This window comes from Centruroides vittatus, unplaced genomic scaffold (assembly GCF_030686945.1).
Source record: "Centruroides vittatus isolate TY-2023 unplaced genomic scaffold, ASM3068694v2 contig_790, whole genome shotgun sequence".
In the NCBI taxonomy this organism is placed as follows: Eukaryota; Metazoa; Arthropoda; class Arachnida; order Scorpiones; family Buthidae; genus Centruroides; species Centruroides vittatus.
Window position 1 is genome coordinate 1,596,668 of NW_027122510.1, and position 23,818 is coordinate 1,620,485.

Sequence of the window (23,818 nt, forward strand, 5' to 3'; positions counted from 1 at the left end):
ATAATTACATTTTAATTTACAATATCTTACAAATGACAAAATATGATTAAGTTAGTTTTTTGTTTCGTTAATTAATTATAATATAGATCATAGAGATTGAGTAGTGCTCTACGTTCTTATGAAACTTTCTTTCATGATGTATTGTAGAGTGCAATGGTATTATGTGCATTTACAATTATGTAAATTCACAATGGTTCTGTTTTTTTCATAGGTATCGCCTATTAACGTAATGCCAATTTAAAACATATTCAATTTATACTACTGTTATTTTTACTACTTTTGTTCCAAAATTTTTCTTGTTCTACAAAAAACTCTTGGAATTCTAGTAGTTTTTCGTTGCATTCAGCAAGATCGCATGACGGCAATTCACCGCCATATTCAATTGGTAAATATTTAGGATCTATGAACTTGTGCAATGATTCCATTCCGGAACTGTGAAAGTGAATCTGAAATTATTTGTTGAAGAATTAATTTATTTGAAATTTCAAAAATTTCGTAATAGTTACAATTAAAAGATTATTCTACAATTCAACAATATAATACCGACTGAAACGAATTGAGACTGATTTTTTCCTGTCGAAAGTGAGCATTGACATATTCCGAATCTTTGTCTGTATATAGAATGATTCTCTGCACATCTGTCCAAAAATTACATAGAAGTACGTGGCTTTGGTAACTAAAGCACACAGAGCAAGTGTCTGCTGCTCGTCTTTTTTACCAAAAATTGTAACGTCTGGTGGTAGACGATCTCAATGATGTATATCTGCAATCAGTTATCACTACTAATTAAAACCTGGCTTCTTCATCGCGTCTATCCTGAGAGCAAACAATACAGCTTAGACTAGAAATGACCATTATTTTCCACTGAAAAGCTCCAACATCTGGCGAGTAATGTCATCGCCTTCTTTCATTGCCTATAAACAATATACCGTATGTGCTGCCTCGTATACGACTACAGATTACGATATGTTAATTTTTCTCACTCTGTTGGATCATATCCACAGGATACATCTCAGTTTCCGTGCCAAAGTTTAGCGAATGTATCATGTTCGCACTCTGCTCAAAACTATGTAATACCGTACTATGGCTCAGATTTGTCATTCTTAGGCCAGGAACACACATGCGTAAAATTCGGCGTAAAATCTAGTATTAAACAGAAAACGTAAAAATTTTTCTGAAATTTTGGCTGAAACAGAACTGAAAATAGAGTAGAGCGTGTCTCTACTTTTTACGCCGTAAAATTTTTACGCCAAAATTCCTCCAATAAAATGAAGTCTTTTCTGTGACGTCAAAGTAGACACGTGCTTTTTATTCTAACAATGGCGGCAATGAGGGTTAACCCTACAATTGTGACGGTCTCGAAAAAACAAAAAATAAATGAAATACAGTGGTTTATCGAATTTGTTCGACCACGTCAGTGTCATGCATAAAGACATTGTATTTAAACAACGTTTGTGGATGGCTGTAAGTGCAAAATTTCAAACAACAGGTAGGTCTTGTAAAATCGATATATAGGCCTAGTATTTAGATCACACGTTCTTTATTTGAATTCGGAATATAAGTCTATTAATTTAAATTTTCTGTATTATAGCAGAGGAAGTGGAGAAAAAATGGAAGGTACAAAGGGATAAATAGCCTATATGAGAGAAAAAAATTAATAAAATTAGCACTGTTAGTGGTAGTGGTGTTTCCTATTCGGCCAGAATTTTTACGTGTGTGTGTTCTGGCATAAAAGCGTAAAACAGGAACTGAACTGAAAGCTGATTTCTGATTCAGTTTTCTGCCAAACAATTTTACGCATGTGTGTTCCTGGTCTAAAACAGAAAGCGTAAAAATTTTTCTGAAATTTTGGCTGAAACAGAACTGAAAATAGAGTAGAGCGTATCTCTACTTTTTACGGCATAAAATTTTTACGCCAAAATTCCTCCAATAAAGAGAAGTCTTTTCTGTGAAGTCAAAGTAGACACGTGCTTTTTATTCCAACAATGGCGGCAATGAGGGTTAACCCTACAATTGTGACGGTCTCGAAAAATCAAAAAATAAATGAAATAGAAGAGTTTATTGAATCCATTCGACCACATCAGTATCATGTATAAAGCCACTATATTTAAACAATGTTTATGGATGGCTATAGGTGCAAAATTTCAAACAACAGGTAAGTCTAGTAGAATTGATGGTTAAAGTTTACCTAGGGAACCCCAATGGCCGCGCTTCCGATAATCTCGACGGCAGGTGATGTTAGAAATTCGGTGTAGGTGGCGTAATTTTTAAATAACGCTATCGTAGGCAAATTTTTTGTTTTTCGTGACGGCTCGACTGCTGCGAGTGGTTTTTTTCACCAGTTAAACATTTTTTGAAGAAAAAATGCTACTTTCTGCTATTTTTAATAGTAAATAGGTAAGTTTTTATTCCGTCTACTTTTCGTGATGCAACGTGCCGGAATCAAGCCGAAATGGAAAGAACCGGAGTCCGTTCCAGCTGCTCCACAAAGCGACGAATGTAAGAAGGGAAAAAAAAGTAAGGCACATTCGTGTGGCGAAACTAAAAAACGTGTAAAAATATCAAGTAAAAAGAGAAACATCAGCGATAGGGATCGCAAATCAAGGAAAAGCGAGAAAAAACGGAAAGGAAATGGGTTAAAGTTTACCTAGGGAACCCCAATGGCCGCGCTTCCGGTCGCCATTTTGTTTGCTGTACTACGCACGCGTACTACGTTCAAAAAATTATGCAAATTAGTTAGTATGTATAATTTTTTGAAAAAATAATAATTACATTAATAAAAAATAAATGTTTTAAGATTGTTTTATATTTCATAGCTAGCTGAACTTGCAAAATAAACTGTTACTCACGTGTTTGACGCTCTGTCATACATTTCCTGGTCAAAGATACTAGAGAACAATTCAAGTAGCCTTCACGGTTAACACTTCAAAGAAGCCAAAGTCACTAAGACCTGGATGATTATCTCGTGAGGAAACAATCAGCCTCAGTTCTCACTTTGTTTTGACTCGTCCTGATACATCATCATTATAAGGCTGTAATTCACATGCCTTTATTCCTTATTTCATACAGTTTTGTTATATAATGTCTACAAGGACAGATCTTAATAGGACTTATTGTACTGGTGTTCGGTTTCAGCAACTGAGGAAAATGGTATTATATGAATTCTTCAGTGTATTTATTTACATATTAACAAAAGGGAAATTGTAAGTCATGCTAAAATCTATATATTATTGTCGGGTACTCTTAATATATTGTATTGCTGTAAATTTTTATAAATTTTGTTTTTAGCACCGTGTTTTTGTAAACCTGCTGAAGAGGGACTTGAAGGTCCGAAACACAAATAAAGTATGTACAGGTAAAATACCGGGTGAACAATAAAGATTATTTGTTTTCTCTGAATAACTTTTCAATTGCAGAAACCGAACACCAGTACAAGAGGTCTTATTGATAAGATCTGTCAGAATAGACATTTATAAAACAAAATTATAAGGCTTTTATTACGTTAAAATATTTACTTAATGAAATAGGTCAACTTAATTGTACTACTTACTCTTTTCTTTATTTTGTATGGTATGAATGGCATAAATGCTGACATAAATAGGTATACAAATTTTCCAACATTTATTATGTGAATTGCTTTATATCTAACTGGAGTGGAATGCTGAAATATTGAAATATGTTCTGTGAAAATATTGAAAAATATAGATTTTGTTAAATAATTAAGTGTTTTAATTCAAATGAAAATTCGAATGAATTTGATTTGGTGAAATTCTCCAATAAGTGGGGTCTCCCAGCAAGATTTTCTATGAGAAATTGCCGTTTGTAAGGCACGAACCCGCGACCAACTATCATTGTTTAGTGGATTTTTTATCCACTCTGCTAGACAAAATGCAAAAGGACTTAATATTCTTAAATATTAATAATTTGAAGGAAAAAAAGTAATACGTACTCCAGAAAGTTAATTACTGTACTTAATTTTCCTCAATGCAACACATTGACCCTAATTATATCTTTGTTAAGAAAAGGTCTATGTTAAAAATTTAAACTTTTGTATTCTCGATTATTTAAATATACTAGGACATCGCGCGATTTTGTCGTATCGCGATAGAATTGAGACAGAACCGGAAAGAAGCGATCCTCACACTTGTTAGGCACAGAAGAGATCTTTGTACCTATCTATGTATGTGGCTAGAGCAATTGGCATCAAGGACAAACTTAAATATGGCGATAAGTCTTTCATTAGTCTGTTCATTAGTCATTTTTGTTTTGTCTCGTAATGACTTCACACTCTAAAAGTATTACTTTCTGTTAGAAATTGTAACTAAAATGTGCATGTACACAATAAGCTGGAATTTGGAAATTCGATCTATATGGGCTAAGATAGTTTCTCCATGTAAACTCTATGGGTGAGTTGCCGGTCGCGCGCTATATGTCAATCGAGTTTACAATTGCTCTCAATTTATATTGATCTCTACAGCTTTTATTTTGATTTATACTGCGGGCGTTTAACACGCACGATGTCGTGACGAAATTAGCTTTTCAAACTCGCATATGTATGTCCTGCGCATAGATTCAAATCATTATATTTGTGAGTTTTTGTGTCATGCCGAAACAGAAAAATCTACGCTGCAAAGCAGTTTCCTTTTCCTAAAAAATACCTAGTTTAGTGATAACTTACAAGCATTATCGAAATTATGGAATGAATGACGCTCGGTGTAAGTTGGATAACGTGCCTCCAAGTCAGGCCTTCAGAATCGAAGATCACAATGTAACCATTGACTTGCATCACGTGTTCATGCAATAACATGTCGTAAAACATTAATGTACTTTTTAGTAATTGCTTAATGTGAATTTTACAAGGATCCCAATTACCTAAATAAAGAAAAAAAAAATTAATTTTTTCTTAATAGTAAGAGTAAGATGTTTAAAATCCATCGATAACTTACGAGTTTTTCCGATTCCTATTACTCTCCCTTCCTGATCAGTTTGTCGAAGATATCCGTATATTTTCATATCTAAAGCTTCCTTTACAGCCAAAGGATTATGATCCTGAAAGTAATCCGGGTATCTTTCTCTTACCGAATAATAACTTTTTAATAATTTAAGAGCTCTTTCTCTATCAAATTTTCTGGCTCTGAGGAAGCTTAGGAGGAATATGTCGTCCATGCGACAATTTATATTCTCTTCTGTAAAATAATGATTAATACTTCAAATTTTATGGAAATTCATTATTTAATAAGTTTGCATTGCTAAAATATTATTAGTTACTATCAGTTACGACAAATGGACCACCGGTGACAAATTCAAGATGGGTGAATTTCAAGAAAGCTAACTATTACAATACTGTAAGTCTTAACATATAAGCAATGGTAACTTATTACTACGTTTATACTCGTAAAAATTACATAATAAGGTTGAAAAGCAACAGTGTTTCTCAATAGAAAAGCCTTAGTGAATTTTTTGGTGTTTAGTTAGATTCCATAGTTGACAAACAAGAAACTTCTGTATAATGCTTACATAATCTATTAATTTCTAAAATGCAAGCGCAACTAGTATTAGATTCTCATGATTTTTACAAACGCAAATTCTGGTAATCAAACATCCACTGTCTTGTTCAGCAACGCGAAATTTTGCTAAGATTAGTCAGTGTGAAAATAACATTAGCAAGCGTTAATTAGCAATGTGATGTTAGCATTAACATTCTGCACTACTGAACACAGATCAGATTGCAACTTTGTTTACGTTACAATTAGTGCACAGCATATGGTTACTCTTCGATTTTTTCCTTCTTCGTTTAGGAAATTAGTTCTTGTGCTTATGTATTTAATAATTGAGACCGTTGAGAGATTTACTGAATAAAAAAAATCGAAAATCACAATTATCTAAGTTTACAAATTAACATGTTGCAATTGCAATGAATAGAGTGAAACTCCTCTTGAATGTCAAGAAATGTAGCATACGACTTTATAATGGTTCTTGTTCACTCTGAATTATTTCAATCGAGATAAAAATATTTATAAGTCATGCTTCTACATCAAAATCTTCATGTGTTCACGCAATAAAACAATTTTTATTAATGAAATCTGTTCGTAATGTCACACCATAAATTATAGTAGAAATGTATGGATTAAACGTCTACTTACTTCTTATCATCTCTTTGAAGCTTTGAATATCTTCATCGTTCCACGAATATTTGTTGCTTTCGTTCTTTGAGTTATCGACGAATAGTTCAAGAGTCATTCCTGCAAGTTGAAAATGTTAAATATATTCATTAAAATTTAAGATAAACGCTGTATTAAATGAAATTCGATTAACACACTGTCCTGTGGGCGCTAGGATATCCATTATGGGTTTGACCAATCTTACAATTGGTAGCTGGATGGTGAAACATGGCATTGGACAACCCGACAGAGACAACCTTCGAAAAATTCGTGGGATTTTTCAACCCTTCCTGTTTTGTGGTCCCGGGATTCATCCTGAGTTCCCCACAGTAGTAGGCTGCTACCTTAACCGCTCATCTATCCGGCTGTCAAACATAACTATTGTTAACTGTTACTAGAAACATTTTAGAATTGTAATTTGTATCTTCAGATCTTTCACACGAGCCTCTTTTATCTATCGCGTAAATTCATTAACATCGAGTGATCGTAATTAACATATCCATATTCAATACTATTTACAGAACTCGCAATGCAAATAAATTTTGTATGGTGACATCCTAAGACATATGGAAGACATTTTCGTAAAAAACAAAAAGTACTAAATCTTGCTGTTTTGCTTGTTTTACTTCTGCGAATTTTAATCTGTGATTTTTGGTTATGGAGACACTATGGTTTAACAAGAACATGTTGCGCATTTGGAAGCCTTAAAGACTGTATCAAATTGCATGCGAGAAACACCACAGAAGCTTAATTATGGTCGGTCGCTGAGCACATGGTTTTAAAAAGGGGACCACATTAAGCAGTATCCTTTGCATCTGGTTGTGTATAGTATGAGTGTCCTCTACAAATAAAATGTTCGTTGCTTACAGCACCAAAAGTGCTTTGGTGGTGAGTGTCGTTACTATTTTTTTTTCTTTTTCGCAAAACACGTTAAAATGTCACTATACGAAATTTAATCGCATTTGGACTTTACACTGCGTTGAATTGGAGTATTTAATTGCAATCATCGGATATTTAATAGTATTGATAATTTAGAAGTGTTAATATTTATATACCATATAATGTCAGCCAAATGGTCAAAGCGGTCAAGGCGTCAGCCCAGTATTCTGGAAACCGGGAAACGAATTCAGGCAAGTGAAAAATCCCAGAAATTTTTCGGAGGTGGTCTGTCTCGGAATGTCTGGCGCTATGCCTCACCACCCTCCGCCTAACTATGGGCCTGGCTGAACCCAAAATTAGATTGAAAAGTCTGTCTTAGTGCCCTTCAAGCGAAAAAAGTAAAAGAAAATATACTGTATATATTCATATACTATAAAATAACATCAATTACTCGTGTAGCATTGGGCATCGCCTAAACCATCAATCCAACGCAATATTGAGACAGCAAGCTGCTGTCAACAACCTGTTTAAATGTAAATATGCTACAGTTAGGCTCAAAGACAGAAAACGCTCAAACGTACACAATGCATTGTGGCACTTGTAAAAACATCCACAACGTGTCGTGACTAACTGAAAAAGACCATAAAGAAAAATTTAATATCTTTCCAATCCAATTTTACAGTGAGAGAACCCTTGCTTACTTTTAGATGTTAATAAACATGGATGCTGAGCGAAGTGTTAATGAAGTTGATGGTACGTCCTGAATGTTAATAAACTTACTCTCAGAAATTGTAAATTCATTACGAGCGTAAAGTCGACCAAGAAGACCTTCCTTGTTTCCTAACTGATAGAGACTTTATGGATTAATGCTCATAACAGCAGCTAAAATATTTCTGAGAGCTGCACGTCCCCTATTAACATCACGCAACCTAACTAAAACATTCGAACTAATTTCAACTGCAAGAAATTTTGAGTTGGATAGTGAAATAATTTTATCTGCCTGTTTTTCTAGGCCAGATTTGGCATATTCTCTCTTAGCATTGAAGCTGTTCTTTCTTAAACAGAGCTTGAAAGTAACATTTGCACCAAATCATTCATTCTCGTTGCTTTTTCCGCAGATAACGTAAACATATTCATGACACTCTGAACATTTGTGAGCTCCTGAGGTTTTTATTTCGCTTTGTGATCTTGAGTTAGTCCCATTGCGTTGTGGCTGTTTTTGCAAGTGCCACTACGCGTTCTGGACTTTTTTTTCGCTCAATGAGAGTTTTCGGTCTTTGAGCCTAACACTACTATGTTTCTTATGTTGTTCACTTTCAACTACAACTCTAGTTTGTATAAATACTTATTAACATTAACTTATTACTGTAAATTTTATGTAATATCTATCAGTTATGCGAAGCGGAACTGAAAATATACAAATTTTGTACTTTAATAAAAATTTGACTGACTGACCTACTGACTGACTATAAAATAATATTTCTTTGTCATAAGAAGATACTATATATTTCATGCTATGTATGGCACGTCTTTTAATTATAAAAGAAAAAAATCATCTCATAGGTCACTTGGAAACATTATAGCAATCGGCGTTAAAACTATTAGATTTAAACTTCTAATTTTGGAATTCTTAAATTTAGGCAGATTCTCATTAAATTAAAGGACAATCTTTTATTTTTTCAATGCTTTCCTAATATTTTAAGTTCGAGTTGTTACAAAAATAGCAGTTTATGCGTAGCCATTCTAGAATTTCCTGAGGAACTGATGAATTAACACGTCTTGGAAAATTACAAATCTGTGCTCAATGATACTCAGACTTGGTCCAACATTTTCGGAATCAAGTACTATCCAACACGAAAACTAAGTTAATATTTACTTACTGGTACGGCAATACCTTTTCTTAATACGGAGATTCTAGTTCAATTAGGCTCTTTCTCCGACAGACAATTTTTCATCGCTACGCGACCGACGAGCCAGCAGTATCCGACGGCCTAAACGTGCGCGACGGGAAAGAATGCCTTCCGGGAAGACTTTTATGTGGAACTGGCTTCCTAATCAGTCGTTATCGGCAAGGAGAAAAGCCAGAAAACTCAATGCAGCCAGCCAGCCTGTCCGATCGCGGCGCGAACCCACGACAGAACTTCCCAGTGTTTAGGCTCCGGTCACCACCGATTTGAGCGGTAACGGAGACCACTCGGACACCGGTGGGACCGGTAATACCTTCTGCGGTAAGTATTATGTGAAGTGGGCATTAGGTCATACAAATTTATATGAAAAAGCGTTGAGTACAAACCTCCTTAGGCTCTTGAGCACTTAAGCTCTTGAGCACCGCTATTGATTAGCAGTGATTAAAAAAAAAACACTTTCAATATCTTTATTATCTAAGTCATCGTTTTCAATACCCTTTGTCCTTATCACGTGCCTTGACAAATTTAGTTTAAATTTCATCGTCGCTAGATTAAATAAATTTATTATTATTTTCTAAAGTGTTTCCATTATATTTTCTATCGTTAGAAACTATATAATTTAATTGTGATCGTTTAAACTAGAAATTGTCACACACTAATTCGAGCCGACAAGTGGCCAAGTAGATAAAATCACTGCGAACTGTTAATTAGTGGCGGATTCGCGCCTCACCCTGTGCAGTTTCCGAATTTTATGCAGGTGTGTAACACGTAAATAGGAGCCAATTTTCCACACAAAACCTTCTCGGAAGGCTCATGTGTTTCATCGCCATATCCCAACACCGAAAGTAATTTTTCAAATTCAGTAAAAGTAATTTTTCTTTCGTTATTTTAAAATATGAAACTTATTTCGCTAACTATTTACGAAAGAGTAATTATTATAAGTGTTAGATCTTTACGGATAGACAAATATTTTATATACTACAGGGTGTGGCAGTCAGTTATGAAGTTACATACACTGTAGATAAGATTGTTAATTTTTATATTAATTACTCGGTAGATCTTGATGTGTGATTTAATAAGAGTTAGTTACAATGAATTAATTACTTACTCGTTTCTGCGTTGAATGTGCTGATGATTATCTGTAATAAGCGATTAACAATTCATTTTATCAAATAAAGTTTGAAAAAATTATCAGCATGACGTTCAAAGTACAATTTAAAAATAAATTTAGTTATGATTATTAATAAATGTAATTACTTTCTGCTAAAAGTATGAATAAGTAAATACAAAATAGAATAGTGGATTTAATGCAGTAATTGCCATTATAGCCTGTCCGCTCGTGAGAGGCATTTCACAGAATTACAATGAGGTCGACTGGGAAAAATTCATTTTCACAAATTGGGGTGTTCGAGATACAAAGCAGCGTAAAGTCTAATATTGGGTGATAAATTTATCTGATTTCGTATGATTAGATTAGAATATAAAGTAAGATGAATATGGAATTAAAACAGAAATTTAGGTCTTTGATGTACTGTACGAGGTTATCTCAACTCGTTTCAGATAGGGTTTCTTTAACGGGATCCCGGAATTCCGGTCATCGAAAAAAGTATTACAATCTCGAAAACCAACTAGAAATTTTCCAGGCTACGAGTGAAAGAAAACATAACATCCGTCTTCTCTTAAATGTATTTATGACCATCCCACCCACATCAATTGAATCGGAAAGGGAATTCTCGGTAGCATTTTCGTTATTAAAATAAGAACCAGAATGAGTGATCGGATTATCGACCATCTTTTGCTTTTTAAAATCTTATTATAAAAATTTTCAATAACATTTTGTATTATGTTTTATTTAAAAAAAACGAAAATTACCTTATAAGTTAGAAGTTTGGGTTAATGTTACCTACGGTTCCAAAATGGCGGCTCGTCTCTGATTCCAGCAAATAGAAGAAAGGAAACAGTGGGGATGCACGTTCTAACCTAACCTAACCTATTCTAATAAATTACCATAATTATTACCAACAAAATCATTAGAATAGGTTAGATTAGGTTAGGTTAGAACGTGCGTCCCCACTGTTTCCTTTCTTTTATTTGCTGGAATCAGAGACAAGCCGCCATTTTGGAACCATAGGTAACAATAACCGAAGTTTGATATGAGTTATCGTATATCTCGACGGAGAAGACAACTTCAGATAAGACGAGGTATAAATTTTCGTCGAAGTTTTATAGTTTTAGCTTATATCTGTCCTATAAGACGACCCCAAACTATCAACGGCCTGTGAATTTAGCCTGTGATCAGCGGCCTGTGATCAGCGATCATCATCTGAATAATAACACTGTATAGCGTATACGGAATTATGTCCTATTTGTAATTTTTCAAATGAACAAATTTATTTTCTTGCATCTGGCAGCACTGCCTTGCGATTGTTGCAAGCATTCGCACCGATTCGGCATTCGGGTAATGACTTTGACTATTCACAAAAACGTCGTATGGGCTATTCTATTTTGTGGACATGCCCTACTCTCTACTAGTAAATAATTACGGTTTGTCCGTTTTTTTATAATGGTTTTAATTTATATAAATTTCAATCTAATTTTTTGTATCTGTCCTATAAGACGACCCCGGATTTTCGGGACCTTTTTTTATGATTCAACTATCGTCTTATCCGCCGAGATATACGGTAAATGCTTTGTTAAATAGGCCCTTTCTTGGTGGACACACGGAAAAACGTTATATATATACATATATACAGGTATAACTCTTTATTCCAAGGAAACTATTGTAGAATCCGTACAATTAGCCCACATGTTCTCTGCTTATCTGCACAGTATTTTCATAAAATTGATAAAGAATTTAATATATAATTTGACATATTGCTAATTAAATAAAGATGAAGATATTCAGTATTATAAAAAAAAGTTGTGTAAAAGAACAGTTTGATAAAGCAAAATAATATGTTTAAATACAAACAGTTGTGTTGCATAAAATAAATATACAACGACTCTTAGGTTGTGTATACGATGTTTTATTATAGCATTAATTTATACAATTTCTAAATACAAAGAGTGTATATAATACAAATATCACAAAATTAATTCGTATTTTGTTGTTAAATTCGTTTATTCTGTGAGGTCTTGTCGGCGCTCTCCTACTAATTTAAATGAGGTGAATTACAAAACGAGACAAAATGCATGTGACACGAATAAATATCTTGTATATGTGCAAGTCTTTCTTACAAGTGTCTTTCGGTTTTCTTCTTCTATACGAGTCTTGTGCAGATTGTGTGCTGCAAGTGTATTTTATAACTTATCTTTCTAGAGAATTTTCCTTGTACGCTCGTATATACCTCCAAATTTCTCGAGGAGATATATTTTGATCAGTATCTAATACGTCTAACAAAGAATTCTAGTCACTAACACGGACTTATCAGGATAGAATCGAGAAGAATGACCACACCAAACTTCTGTTCCTGGCCTGTTAGAAGAAACAATTTTCATACGTGTTAATCGAGAGATTCGAGTAAAGATATAAATTAATAAAATGAGTATGACACAAAGAAAACCTCTCTTAATATTATAATGAATTTACATTAACCTTAAAAATTAAAATGTACGGCAAAATTTAAATAAATTGTAATTGTTTTCATTATTAAAAGAGAAAAACCTCAATAATTACACGATGAAATTGTCCGTAAATTTTAATTTCCAAACTAGAATCAATAAATTTTTTTTTTTTTAAACTTACTATTTTGTATTGTTGTACACTAACAAATATAATAAGTTTCTAAATATTTTAAGCATATAACGTTTTCCAACAAAGAATATTGCAATATAAATGAAAAGATTTTAATATTAATTTAAAATATGGTTATCTGAAGAATGATTGGTTAAAATGTAACAAGAAACTCCTCCTACTTCTCATTTACCATCCAATTGTCGTTCACGTAATAAGATTCGTTCAACTATTCTTCGTCATTTATCGCATATATCAGGCAGAAAACCATAAATGTTTCTATCGATGATCCTGTGTTGTGTATGCGTGTTGTAATCTTTTAACATCACAGCGATTTGAACCGATGTAAATTAGTAAAGTCAAAATTGTTTCTATTCAGTTTTTAAATACTAAATTTTATATATTTATTTTAAAAATAGCATAAACGAAAGACAAATACTTGGGCTCACCTTCCCGGATAAACAGTGATGGGTGTGAAACGTAAATATTTGATTCTATAAAATTCTTTTTCCTGGTGTTCCGAAAATTGCATTATTTTCAGTTTCGTCTGGTGCCACGTTAAAAATACCTCTTTGATAGGACCCAAACGTTTCGAACTTTTCATTAGAAATGTATAAGGAACGTCTTGTTTATAGAACACGTCTCTGTAAAGATGTAAGTCGATTTTAATTAACGGTTGTTGTTAGTTTCTTTCCTTCTGTCTCCACTACAGCCATAAAGAAGACTCCCAAGGATTTTAACAGGACATGTATAGTATTTTATTGTTACTGACTTAGATATAACTTATAATCCTAATAATAATTCGTATTAATTTGCAATTATTGCACTTCTATGATATATTGTAAATAGTCACTATAGACTCTGTTTTTTGTCTTATACAATTGATAAAGGCGAGTAAGGCCGAAGTGCATTTTGAAAAGGTTAATTAAATATACTGGGAGTATAATAAGCCTGTTCATCAGTCTTAACTATATTTTTGTAATTAATTAATACGGGCAAGAAGCTTTATAATATATTGCCGTATATATATATAATTGTTACTAAATTGTGTGATAATAATTTAACTCTGCTTTTGTGAAGAACTGTTCACATTGCTAAATTTATCAATTTTCTTTGTGGTATACGAAACACAATAACATAAAGGGGAGGAAGTGTTTAAAAACAGGTAAATTGTAAAATCTACACTTCACTGGTTTAATGTATCTAAAGGAATATCCTGTAAGTAATGTCTTTGTTTCCTCTGCATTTTTTATGTAATTTTTTCGAAAATTATCTAAAAGAGCCGAGAATTTTCTATACTTTCACACAATATATGAAAGAATATTGTAGTAACAGTTTCAAAACACCAGTTGAAAGGGAAAACAGTTCCATTTTAAATTCTTTATACAAAAGAATGACGATATCCAATGAGAAAAGTAAGCAACCGCTCACATTAACAATGAAAAAACACTCAATCTAATAAGATAAATTAGGTTTTTTTCATTATTAACTGTATTTGTTACGGTCAACAGTTACGTTATTTATCTATTTGAAACGAAAACACACCTATGAAATAAAGAACAATAAGTTTCCTTATTTTTTACCTTTACTTCTAACCTTAATGGATATTATTTACTTCTTATAATTTAAAATCACGCACAAATATTATATTAATGCAATTACCCTACTTCATAAAACTGAGGTAATTGTTGTAGTAACACTTCTGGAAATGTATTTGTATGTTATGTTTAGATTTAAATCCTAATTTATAAGCTTTATGAAAATTTATGGAATAAAATTAAAAAGCTATTTTAATTTAATGGATCACCTATTAGATCATTGAATAATAAAATTACGGAATTTTTAATAAGTAATATTGTAAACACACCTGTTTAGTATCAATGTAGACTCTTCTCTTCCTTTCTCGTCTCGGAAGCTAAGATAAAATTGCCCAAATTTGAATATTTTTCCAGAAAATCCGTCCAACACCAACAGAATTTGATACTGAAATGCTAAAATTATCGTATATTCAAGCAATAAATAGTACATTATGGTAAAAAAAAACAACAGTCTACACTCCAGTCGAAATTCAGTTAATTCAAAGGTTTTCATTATTTCGAAGTAAACCCGCATTTAACATTAACAAAGTATGATTTAGAATGTCCGTATTAATCGTTGCTACTCACCACAGTAAGGATACTTGTCACCAGTAACTAAATACAACACACGAGAAGAGTTTCTCCTCTGTAGATTATACTTATCAGCATCTAGACCCATGGGCAAACAAGGATTGTCTTCGGTACAGATGCACTTTCCACTAATGAATTGGGAGTAAGTAGGACAAGGAACACCAACGAAACAGTTAGAATACTTGATACTTGCAATAAAGAATTCGTAGGATCTTGAATGATCACAAGAGAAAATCTTGGATAAAACTGAAAATTAAAATATTGTATTGAAGAAACATGAATAGGTGTTCATTATCAATATTGTGAAGTGCTGCTACGTTAATTAATGTTTAAATATTAATGTACGTATGTAAATACATGTCGTGCACTTCCTTATAGGCCTAATAAATAAATACAAAAATTACTCGCTAACTGGAAGTACTTTATAGAACATTGCAAGGTTTGGTTATAATTTATATTTTTTACAACCAAAAAGAAGGAAAAAAAAATAAATTTTATTACTAATTTTTACTAATGAATGCATTTTAATTTTTTATTTTATTTCCAAATACGCGTAAAGTATGTCGACACTTTTTGTTTTGCCCTAAGGTTAACATTATTTTCCTTCATGCAGGTAGCTGCAATGAGGAAAACTGGCTAGTATTTTTCGACGTGAAATAGAAACACGTTATGTAATTTGATAATTTTTTTATGGAAATTGCCTTAAGCAGCGCTTCTCTCTCTCTCTAAAAAAATACACGATAAAGTATTTGTATCATCAATGATTTATAACTGTTTCACTAAAAAACTTTTTAAATTTGTGTAAAATTTGTGGACATTTAATTGAATGAGTGAACATAAAAAACTTCTTTTTATTATAAATAGTTTAATTATTTATTGTTTAATACTAGCATTTGTGAAGTATTATATATTTTTTTGTAAAGATTTTTACTTATGTTGAATCCATTTATCATTGCACCGAACAAGGTAATTTATTGTGTTTTGTATCAATTATATTCTATTTTGAAGGGTGAGAAGTGCTACAAATTGCAATTCATAAGTTGTAATTCAACGTTGCAGTCCATTAATTCTCACTATTATTCACGTAACCCTTTACAAATGCATCGATTGTATGCAATGGTTGTATGGAATGTTTGATAAACAGCTGATCTAATTAGTATTATTGTATTGGTATATTTTTAGAAAAATCTATCAAAAATGCGAATTAAATAACAAGAAAAGTCAATTTTCTGTTCATTTGACGCCATTATTTTCTGCAACTTTCGCTGTGATTCAATAGGAAACTCTGCTTCCTAAATTAAAAACCACCATTAAATTCAGGATTTATAAACAAATTAATTCTCGAATTACATTCTACAATATAAATTAAATTAGACATACGATCGTATAGAGTTATTGCCGTTTTCTTTTCGGAAATTGTTGTGCATCCCGGATTACGGTTACCACTGTTTGGAAAAAAATCCACTCCGCCAATCGCCTCGTCGGTTCCAAAACCTAAAATAAAAAGAAAAATTAGTTTTAGGATGATTAATTTGACTTCAACACAGTCTAATTACATACTACGATGCTTTCTGGAATGCTAAAACCATGCGATAAAACATCAACAGGCATTACAAAGGGGGTGCCATTTATAAACGTTTTATCGAATGTTTATAAATTGCACTCTTATACTGGTTGCAGGTACCCTTGCACTGGCTTTGCCCTGTGTAAATGAAGTAATTTAAATTACATCCAATAAAAATTAGTACATAAAAGAGACATCGTGTAAAAATCGGTGACCCAAATCGAACCTGTCAGCCAAGAGGAAGATGGACATGAACGACACTTTAAAGGTGCAAAGAACGAGCAGAAAGGGTGATATTTAAAAAGTAGACCATAAACTAAAAATAGGAAATATATTGTAATTCTTAAAGGAAAATGTCGTTTCGTTAGCCCAAAAAGGTTTTAATAATATTCTAACCTCTATAAATAAATACGTTCGGGCGAAGAGTAGAAGTTAAAAATATAACTTCTATTAATTAAATCTGAAATTCTACTTTAAAAATGGTGACGTTATATACAAGGTATCTTCAAATATTTTAAACGCTTTTATTTAACTGGCTTTGTATCATACCCTCAAAATTCATCCACCTCTATCTTATCCCTAAAATATCATTAAAAAATGCATTAATTTCGCTTTTATCTTTAAGATAGAAGGCTGAAATTAATCATTTTAATGATGGTTTAGGGAGTGCCCCACTTCTTCCATCCTTCCAAAACACTAAATATTTAGTAAGTGTAAGTGTACTGTTCAGGTGTTTATAGTGAAATGCAGCCATTCCATTCTCAATTCCGAAAATATAACCTATAAATGTGGTCTTTTAAAATTATTTCGTGACAATTAGTAAAAAATAATAATGATAAACTTAGATTTGTAAACAGTAAGCTAAGATTACGCATTAGAAAAATACGAAAAATGATAAAGACCTATATTAAAATGGCTGATAATAGATATGAAATTAAACAAATATTAGACTTGTTTTTCATTCATTTATTTTCATTTCTTTGATATTCTTGAAGTCCTGTTAGATTCTCACACTAGATAAACAATATAAAATGTGAAATGCCAGCAACGAGTTGTGTAACTTTCCCGGAAAAAAATTAAAATTATGTTACGTGATTTTATTTAAAACATTTTTTAAATATTATTAATTATTATAGCATGGCAAAAAGTTTAATTTTGAGGATATGGATGACTTTTATAAAAAAAAAAAAAAAAAAAAAAAAAAAATGTAATTGCTAATAGCGAGTGAAATCTTCACGAAGTCCGAAACTTCTCGAGATACGGCACATAATTCCCTCTATCTCCTCTATCCCTTCGAATTTTAACCACCGAAATTTAATAGCATCAATCTCCCTAATATATAAGCATCACTGTAAAATTTCAGAAATGTTTGACAAAAGGAACAGGAGTTATTAAGTTTCAAAGTGAGTGAACATAATCGCGCCCCCTACGAACACAATAACATTCATACATACAAAAATAAAACCGATTTTTTTTGCATTTCTCGACGTATCAAGAGTCCAGAAAGGTAAATATTTTTGGGTATTATTTTTATACTTTCTGTTATATATAACAGCTGGGAAAGTAATGAAGTAAAACATTCCGAAGCGAGCATTTAGCAAACAAAACTAGAAATGTAACTCTTGGTAATTATAAACTTTAAATTAAGCTTTATCTCTGCATCCTGCTGATAAATCTTTAATATTTAATAATGTTAAATTTATTTAAATTAACGATAATAATTGTAGAAAAAATATCGACAAATTTCTTACCTTGAAGAATGGTCTTTCCAGCATTGGAATGTATCACATCGACAAATATGGCGTCCGAAGCATCCAATCGAACCTCTGGAGAAACTTCTTGAAAATATGGACCGGCAGGATCCAAACCTATAGAGATGTCGATGTTAAACGATGAATACAGGAAAAGAATACAGAATATGTCATTTATTTTTGCCTGTTATTCTTCCTAAGTTCTTCAATGCTTTTCCTACGTAACCGCCAGCATGAGCGCTGAGACTGTGTCCTATGATATGAATAGTTTCTAACTTGGCGTTTTTCAGTTGCTGCAAACAAGAAATTTTTTAGATTTTGAGAATTGTATTTAGGAAACAATTCGGAATCATTAACTTGTATGGAGATTAAAGTTTTCTTTAATCTCATTTAACTTTATAAATATTCATCTGGAAACTAAACCACTATGCTTCTACAAGAGATTATTACCTGTAGTTTCTTCAGGAGGAAGATTATTTCGGCTCCCACTACTCTGATGTTAGCAGTCGCCTGTCCGTAAGGAAATATGGCTCCGAGAGGCCAATCCACGAAAATGACGTTGCATTTGCCAATGGAAAAGAAAGCGTGCTTCATTCTCTATGGAAACAGCTTCGTGTAAGCCATGAAACACATAGAATTAGTTGCAGAAAGTAACCTAGTGTACCTTCATCCAAGTTCCGAGGAAAGAAGAATCTATAAATCCATGCACGATTATTTTAGTGGGCCATTCGGGATTAAAAGAAGATTTCAGGATAGTTTCGGGATGATCAGCAACGAGAATCTCTTTGTTCCAAGGATCGTAACTTGTGTAGAGAGTGAACTTAGTCTTGATGAAATGTCTGTTCTTGGGCAAAAAACTAAACGGCCGATTGATTGGATGGAAGAAGGGAGGTCCTGTATTGAAGCATCCCAAATTCTTCATGCAAGTTGTGGTGTGCCCTACGACCGCTAAAAAATCATTTTAAGACAACTTATTATTTAATTTTTGAAAGTACGAGTCTAAATATTAAAACCTAATCTTAGATTCACTTTTAATATCTACAACCAAACCTAACCTAATTGTTTGTTTGTTCATTTTCCAATATTTAGGTCGCTCCATATACAGCATTACAATATTTAATATATAAATTAAGAAAGCAAATTAACCTTAATAGTTATATAATAAATGCTAAATATTTAAATATACAGGCCTAGTTTATTCTCATACTTTTACTAGTTTGAATGTTCTTCGTCACGAATATCAGCTTAATGAGGGTCACACAATGCACGAGACAGAAAACAGGAGTATACAATTACAAAGCCTCGGGATAGTCATGAGCAACCCACTGACAGCGGATTTTACATACAGGCAAATCTCGTATAACACGATACTTACGTTAGATTTATATAAATTCTCACGTGCAAAACCATATTGCAAGAGTATCGTGTTATACAGGTTATCTGCATACACAGTAACATAGTAATTCTGTTTTATTGTAGGGCAGATTTTGAATTATAACAAATTTAATTCTTAAATTTACGACTGGCAGATACAAGCCCATAATCACTACTTCATCAGCAAGTAGTAATTTTACGTCTATTTATTTCCATTCAGCTAAAAATTAGTGTAGAAATTATGTAAGCACCCTGATATAACTTAACTTATCCCATGTAGATCAATACAAATATTCCAAAATTTCGTTACCTTAATTATTTTATATACATCATAGAGCGAACTAAATACATATTTTAGATACAGCCTTGCTTTTTAAAATCTACTTACTCGAACATTTAATTCAAACAATTTATCTTAACCTTTGTGCATCTTATGGAGATAAAGAGAACAGGTAAGCGAAAAAAAGTACCTACAGGTTACGTGTATGCCGGGTTTTCCTTTAACAATGTAACGGAATAGACAGGCAGACGGACGAAATGTCAACAGTAGGATCAGCAAACCCGTTCTGAAAGTCATAGCTGGTGCTTGACTTATCACTTTCGTTTTCCGATTAGTAACTGCACTTTTTAACACTGGCGTTGACATAGTTTGTTAGGTCACTTTCTATTCGCTTCTGTTTTGGAACGGGCGTGAATTGGGAACATATAGGTCTTGTTAACTAAATACATTTCTATTCTCATTTTAGTAATGCGGATCTTCATGTGGAGTGAATAGAAGATAATTAAGTTATCTTCCGTTATTCTTATTAATTTAAATTATAATTTTATAAATTAATTTGTATACAAAATTAATTCAAATTAGGAAGTCTTCAATACTTCCTTATAGAAAACTGCATTGAGAAAATTGTAAACGTTTAAATACAGTGGTTCTTACCTATCAATATCTCCTTTAATTAATATAGGAAGAAATAAATGCGTGTGGCGCCAGATTTGGTGTAAAGAGGGTAAGGAACAACCTGTAAATTCGGGTTCTTAAGTGCCTTCGTTGTTTCCTTCCTTGAATGCATTATTACTTTTCGATGATTTAGATAAAGAGAGTTCTTTCTGACCTTACTCTGCCAATATGTATCTTGAGTGTTTTCACAATATGTCCTTCTTCTAATGACGCGTGATATGATATACTAAAATGAGTCCGAATGAAATCAATGAATTCCCGTGTATCGTATGAGAAAATAATCGAAACCTTTCCACCATATAGTAATTATGTTGAAAAATTAATATGTATTTTTATTAATTGTTAAAGCTGATTACACTACATCTTCCAAAAATAATTTTTAAAAATACAGACGTTATTTAACAATTGTCCCGTGTATAATTAATACAGAACAAGATAATGGTGAATACAACTTTACTCAGTTCTATTGCAACAACTTCCCGAAAGATATTGAATATAAAACATGAAAATGGTTTTCTCTATCAGATCACGGCGTATTAATTAAGTTATTCCTTGCAACTCCATTCATTTTCTGATCAAAATAATAAAAAAAAAACATGTTTTAAAAGATTTATGTTGAGTGTTTGTTTCAGTTCATTATTTTATAGAATTTTGTAGAATTACTCAAATGTGATTAAGAAAATAGCCGGAAACGATCGGAAAATAAGAAAAAATACAAATTCGTTCATTTATATGGTGATTCTCGTCACGGCCCTCACGATATCAAAACGTTCACTAAAAAGGGCAGAAATTCCACTAGGGAAAAAAACTTTTATAAGCCAGACTGTTGTGACTGAACGGGGTCACTGACGTGGGTATGCGTGCTTTGTATGACAAAGCACGCTTTGTACTCTAATCCTCCATTGTGTCTACTTCATCCATATCCTCCTTCTCGAAAATTGTTTCCCCAGTCCACGAGAGCTTGGCAATCTGAAGATTTTGAGAAATTCATCGAATGTCACTTTTCTATATTCCTTTGTCTATGGAAATATTCTAAAAATAAACTTTGAATAATTCGATTTAACCCACCAAGCATGATACTGATTAATGGTAAATGTGAAACGTAATGTCACAAGTACCATTCCCTCCTCCCGTGGGCCCTCAAGAGTCGCTTATCCGCGCTTAATAGTATCAATAGTTACGCCATTGGATATGACAGTCAACAGGCCTTGCAATGGTAGCAGAGACCTCTGCATAATCTGGTATTTATAAATGTGTGAAAACACATAATAATTGTGAATCATCAAGTGGGTTTTATATTTTAAAAGTCGCTTGTCCTACAAGAATATCAGATTTAAAGTTGACGTTCGTTAGTCCGGCAGACGATAGTCCAAATGCTCGGTAATCTGGCACCCTGTGAAAATAGCTGATGAAGCTTCTGTAAATCGTGTCTATATAGCAAATGCCTGGAAAATAAATCATTTGCGAATGCTGATTTTGTACAATATAACGTGTTCATCAACGTTCTTGTAGGGTTTTCGATCAATAGTAACACAGTTTAGTCATGCATTGTATCATTTACAGACTAATTAAAGAGTGTACATAAATTAGTCGGAATCACAGAGCAGCGTGCACTAATAGAAAATGCGAAGCAATGCGAATTTTGCAAAAATACAAATGTTTGGTAATCGGCACCATTCTGTTTCCTTAGGTTCTGTATTAACGAACTTCTACCGTACTTTTATTCCAATATTTTTCGCTTTCTTCAAAGAATTCTTGGTACTCTAGTAGTCTGTCATTACATTCGGTGGGATCCAAAGATGGCAATTCTCCTCCATATTCGACAGGCAAATACTTAGGATCAACGAACTTGTGCAATGATTCCATTCCAGAGCTGTGAAGGTGAATCTGAAATTATTCTCCAATGAATCAATTTATCCAACACAATAATATATTGACAGTATTTAAAATTCACAAATATAGTAATGACTTTTTTTTTTATGCTTTTCGCCTTGTGGACACTAAGAGATCCTTTTTTTAGCAAGCACAGTATGGATTCGGCCCAGGCCCGTCTTTAAGTGTGGGCCTACCGGGCCTGGATTCAGGGGTCTCCAGAGACTGGGTGCCTCCTAACATTCGAGATCTCGAAGATATGCAAAATCGAATAGAGCAACAAGTAATAAAATTGTTATAAACAGTAAACAATCAAAAGATATGTTTAATAAAATTTATTAAACATAAATATAACAATATGTTTAGCAGAGAAAGCTAATTGAAAAAAATTATGAACATTAACCCTCCATTACGAATTCCTTAAGGGGCCTCCAAGTATTTCTTGGCCCAGGGCCTCAAACGTACCAAAGACGGGTCTGGTTCGGCCAGGCCCACAATGGGGCGGCCAGGTGGTGAGGGACTATAGTAACGGCTATTATCGATAAAGAAAACAATATTGGTGTGAATTTCTCAGTTTTATACGAAAAATAATTGTGTTTTTACACAAAATTTTAACAACTGATTTTTAATTATAAAAGATTTCTGTACATATAATTAATATACTACAATACCAACACAAGAATAACGTTAATGAGCAATAGCGGATCCGGAGATCTTTACAGGAGTGCAGAAAGAAAACACTATTACGGAACTTTACTCGGGAAAATCCCTCGTAAGGAATTTGCAGTTTCGTCCTACACATTCCTAAATCTGCCCCCAGTGTATAAGTAATTGTGAACGATATCGACAGTGGTTTTACTGTGTCACTGGGTGTTACTGTGAAATTACACGAGTGCAACATGAATGTGTTGAGTGCGTTATAAGGAACGCACTCGTTCAGTGAGGCCATTCATTGAAACGGAAGGGGAGAGAATTAAATTTAATTTTAGAAAGTTGCCAACAAAGTAATTTTACTTTACTGGCTGTTATGTATACATAACAATGGAAAGTATCGGAATCGTGTCAAATTTAACCTCTGTGTGTGTTTATTTTATTTAATATCTTGCAATGAGGAGATGATTTAGTGACGAAATTTGGCATGGTAACATGTGTATAAAGGCATTGATACTATTAAATTTTGGTGGTTAAAAGTCGAGAGGATAGAGAGTAGAGAGATACAGGGGATCACGGGTCGTATTTAGATAAAGACTTAATTAATGTACATTTTATTCGTTTTTGTCATTTACAATTCTTTTTATAAAACTCATTATCCTTCTCAAAATTAAGCTTTTTGTCATTTTATAGTAATTAATAATATTAAAAAAATTTATAATAAAATTTTGTAACAGATGGCGCCACATACAATATTATTTATTATGATTAGTAATATAAACGTTATATTAAAAATAAAATCT

At 32.8% G+C, this 23,818-nt stretch overlaps 3 protein-coding genes across 5 annotated transcripts in view; all 3 read right to left on the bottom strand.

Annotated features, from left to right (window-relative positions):
* The window catches only part of LOC136981751 (clavesin-1-like), a 90,464-nt gene that overhangs the window by 60,051 nt on the left and 6,595 nt on the right, over positions 1-23,818 (bottom strand). Inside the window, exon 6 of one of the 3 annotated variants that reach the window (XR_010881768.1) lies at positions 21,983-22,379. The exons of 1 other annotated variant lie outside the window; for it this stretch is intronic. Coding sequence is in view for 1 of the 2 variants with exons in the window: in XM_067278118.1 (XP_067134219.1) it covers positions 22,191-22,379 (189 nt within the window). In the remaining variant the exon portion in view is untranslated. Of the gene's footprint in view, positions 1-21,408; positions 22,380-23,818 lie in introns of those variants that run through there. One more of the 3 variants, XM_067278118.1, reaches the window with a different exon arrangement.
* Positions 232-23,300, bottom strand: LOC136981752 (alpha-tocopherol transfer protein-like). Its single transcript, XM_067278121.1, has 6 exons — positions 23,297-23,300; positions 6,144-6,242; positions 4,947-5,186; positions 4,679-4,872; positions 3,551-3,661; positions 232-446 (listed from the first exon to the last, which is right to left on the bottom strand). The coding sequence occupies exons 2-6, from the start codon at positions 6,238-6,240 to the stop codon at positions 249-251; spliced, it is 840 nt and encodes a 279-aa protein (XP_067134222.1). The 5' UTR covers positions 6,241-6,242; positions 23,297-23,300; the 3' UTR covers positions 232-248.
* Positions 18,056-18,757, bottom strand: LOC136981760 (pancreatic lipase-related protein 2-like). Its single transcript, XM_067278133.1, has 4 exons — positions 18,614-18,757; positions 18,348-18,456; positions 18,164-18,280; positions 18,056-18,087 (listed from the first exon to the last, which is right to left on the bottom strand). Exons 1-4 carry the CDS (start codon positions 18,755-18,757, stop codon positions 18,056-18,058), a joined length of 402 nt encoding a protein of 133 aa, XP_067134234.1.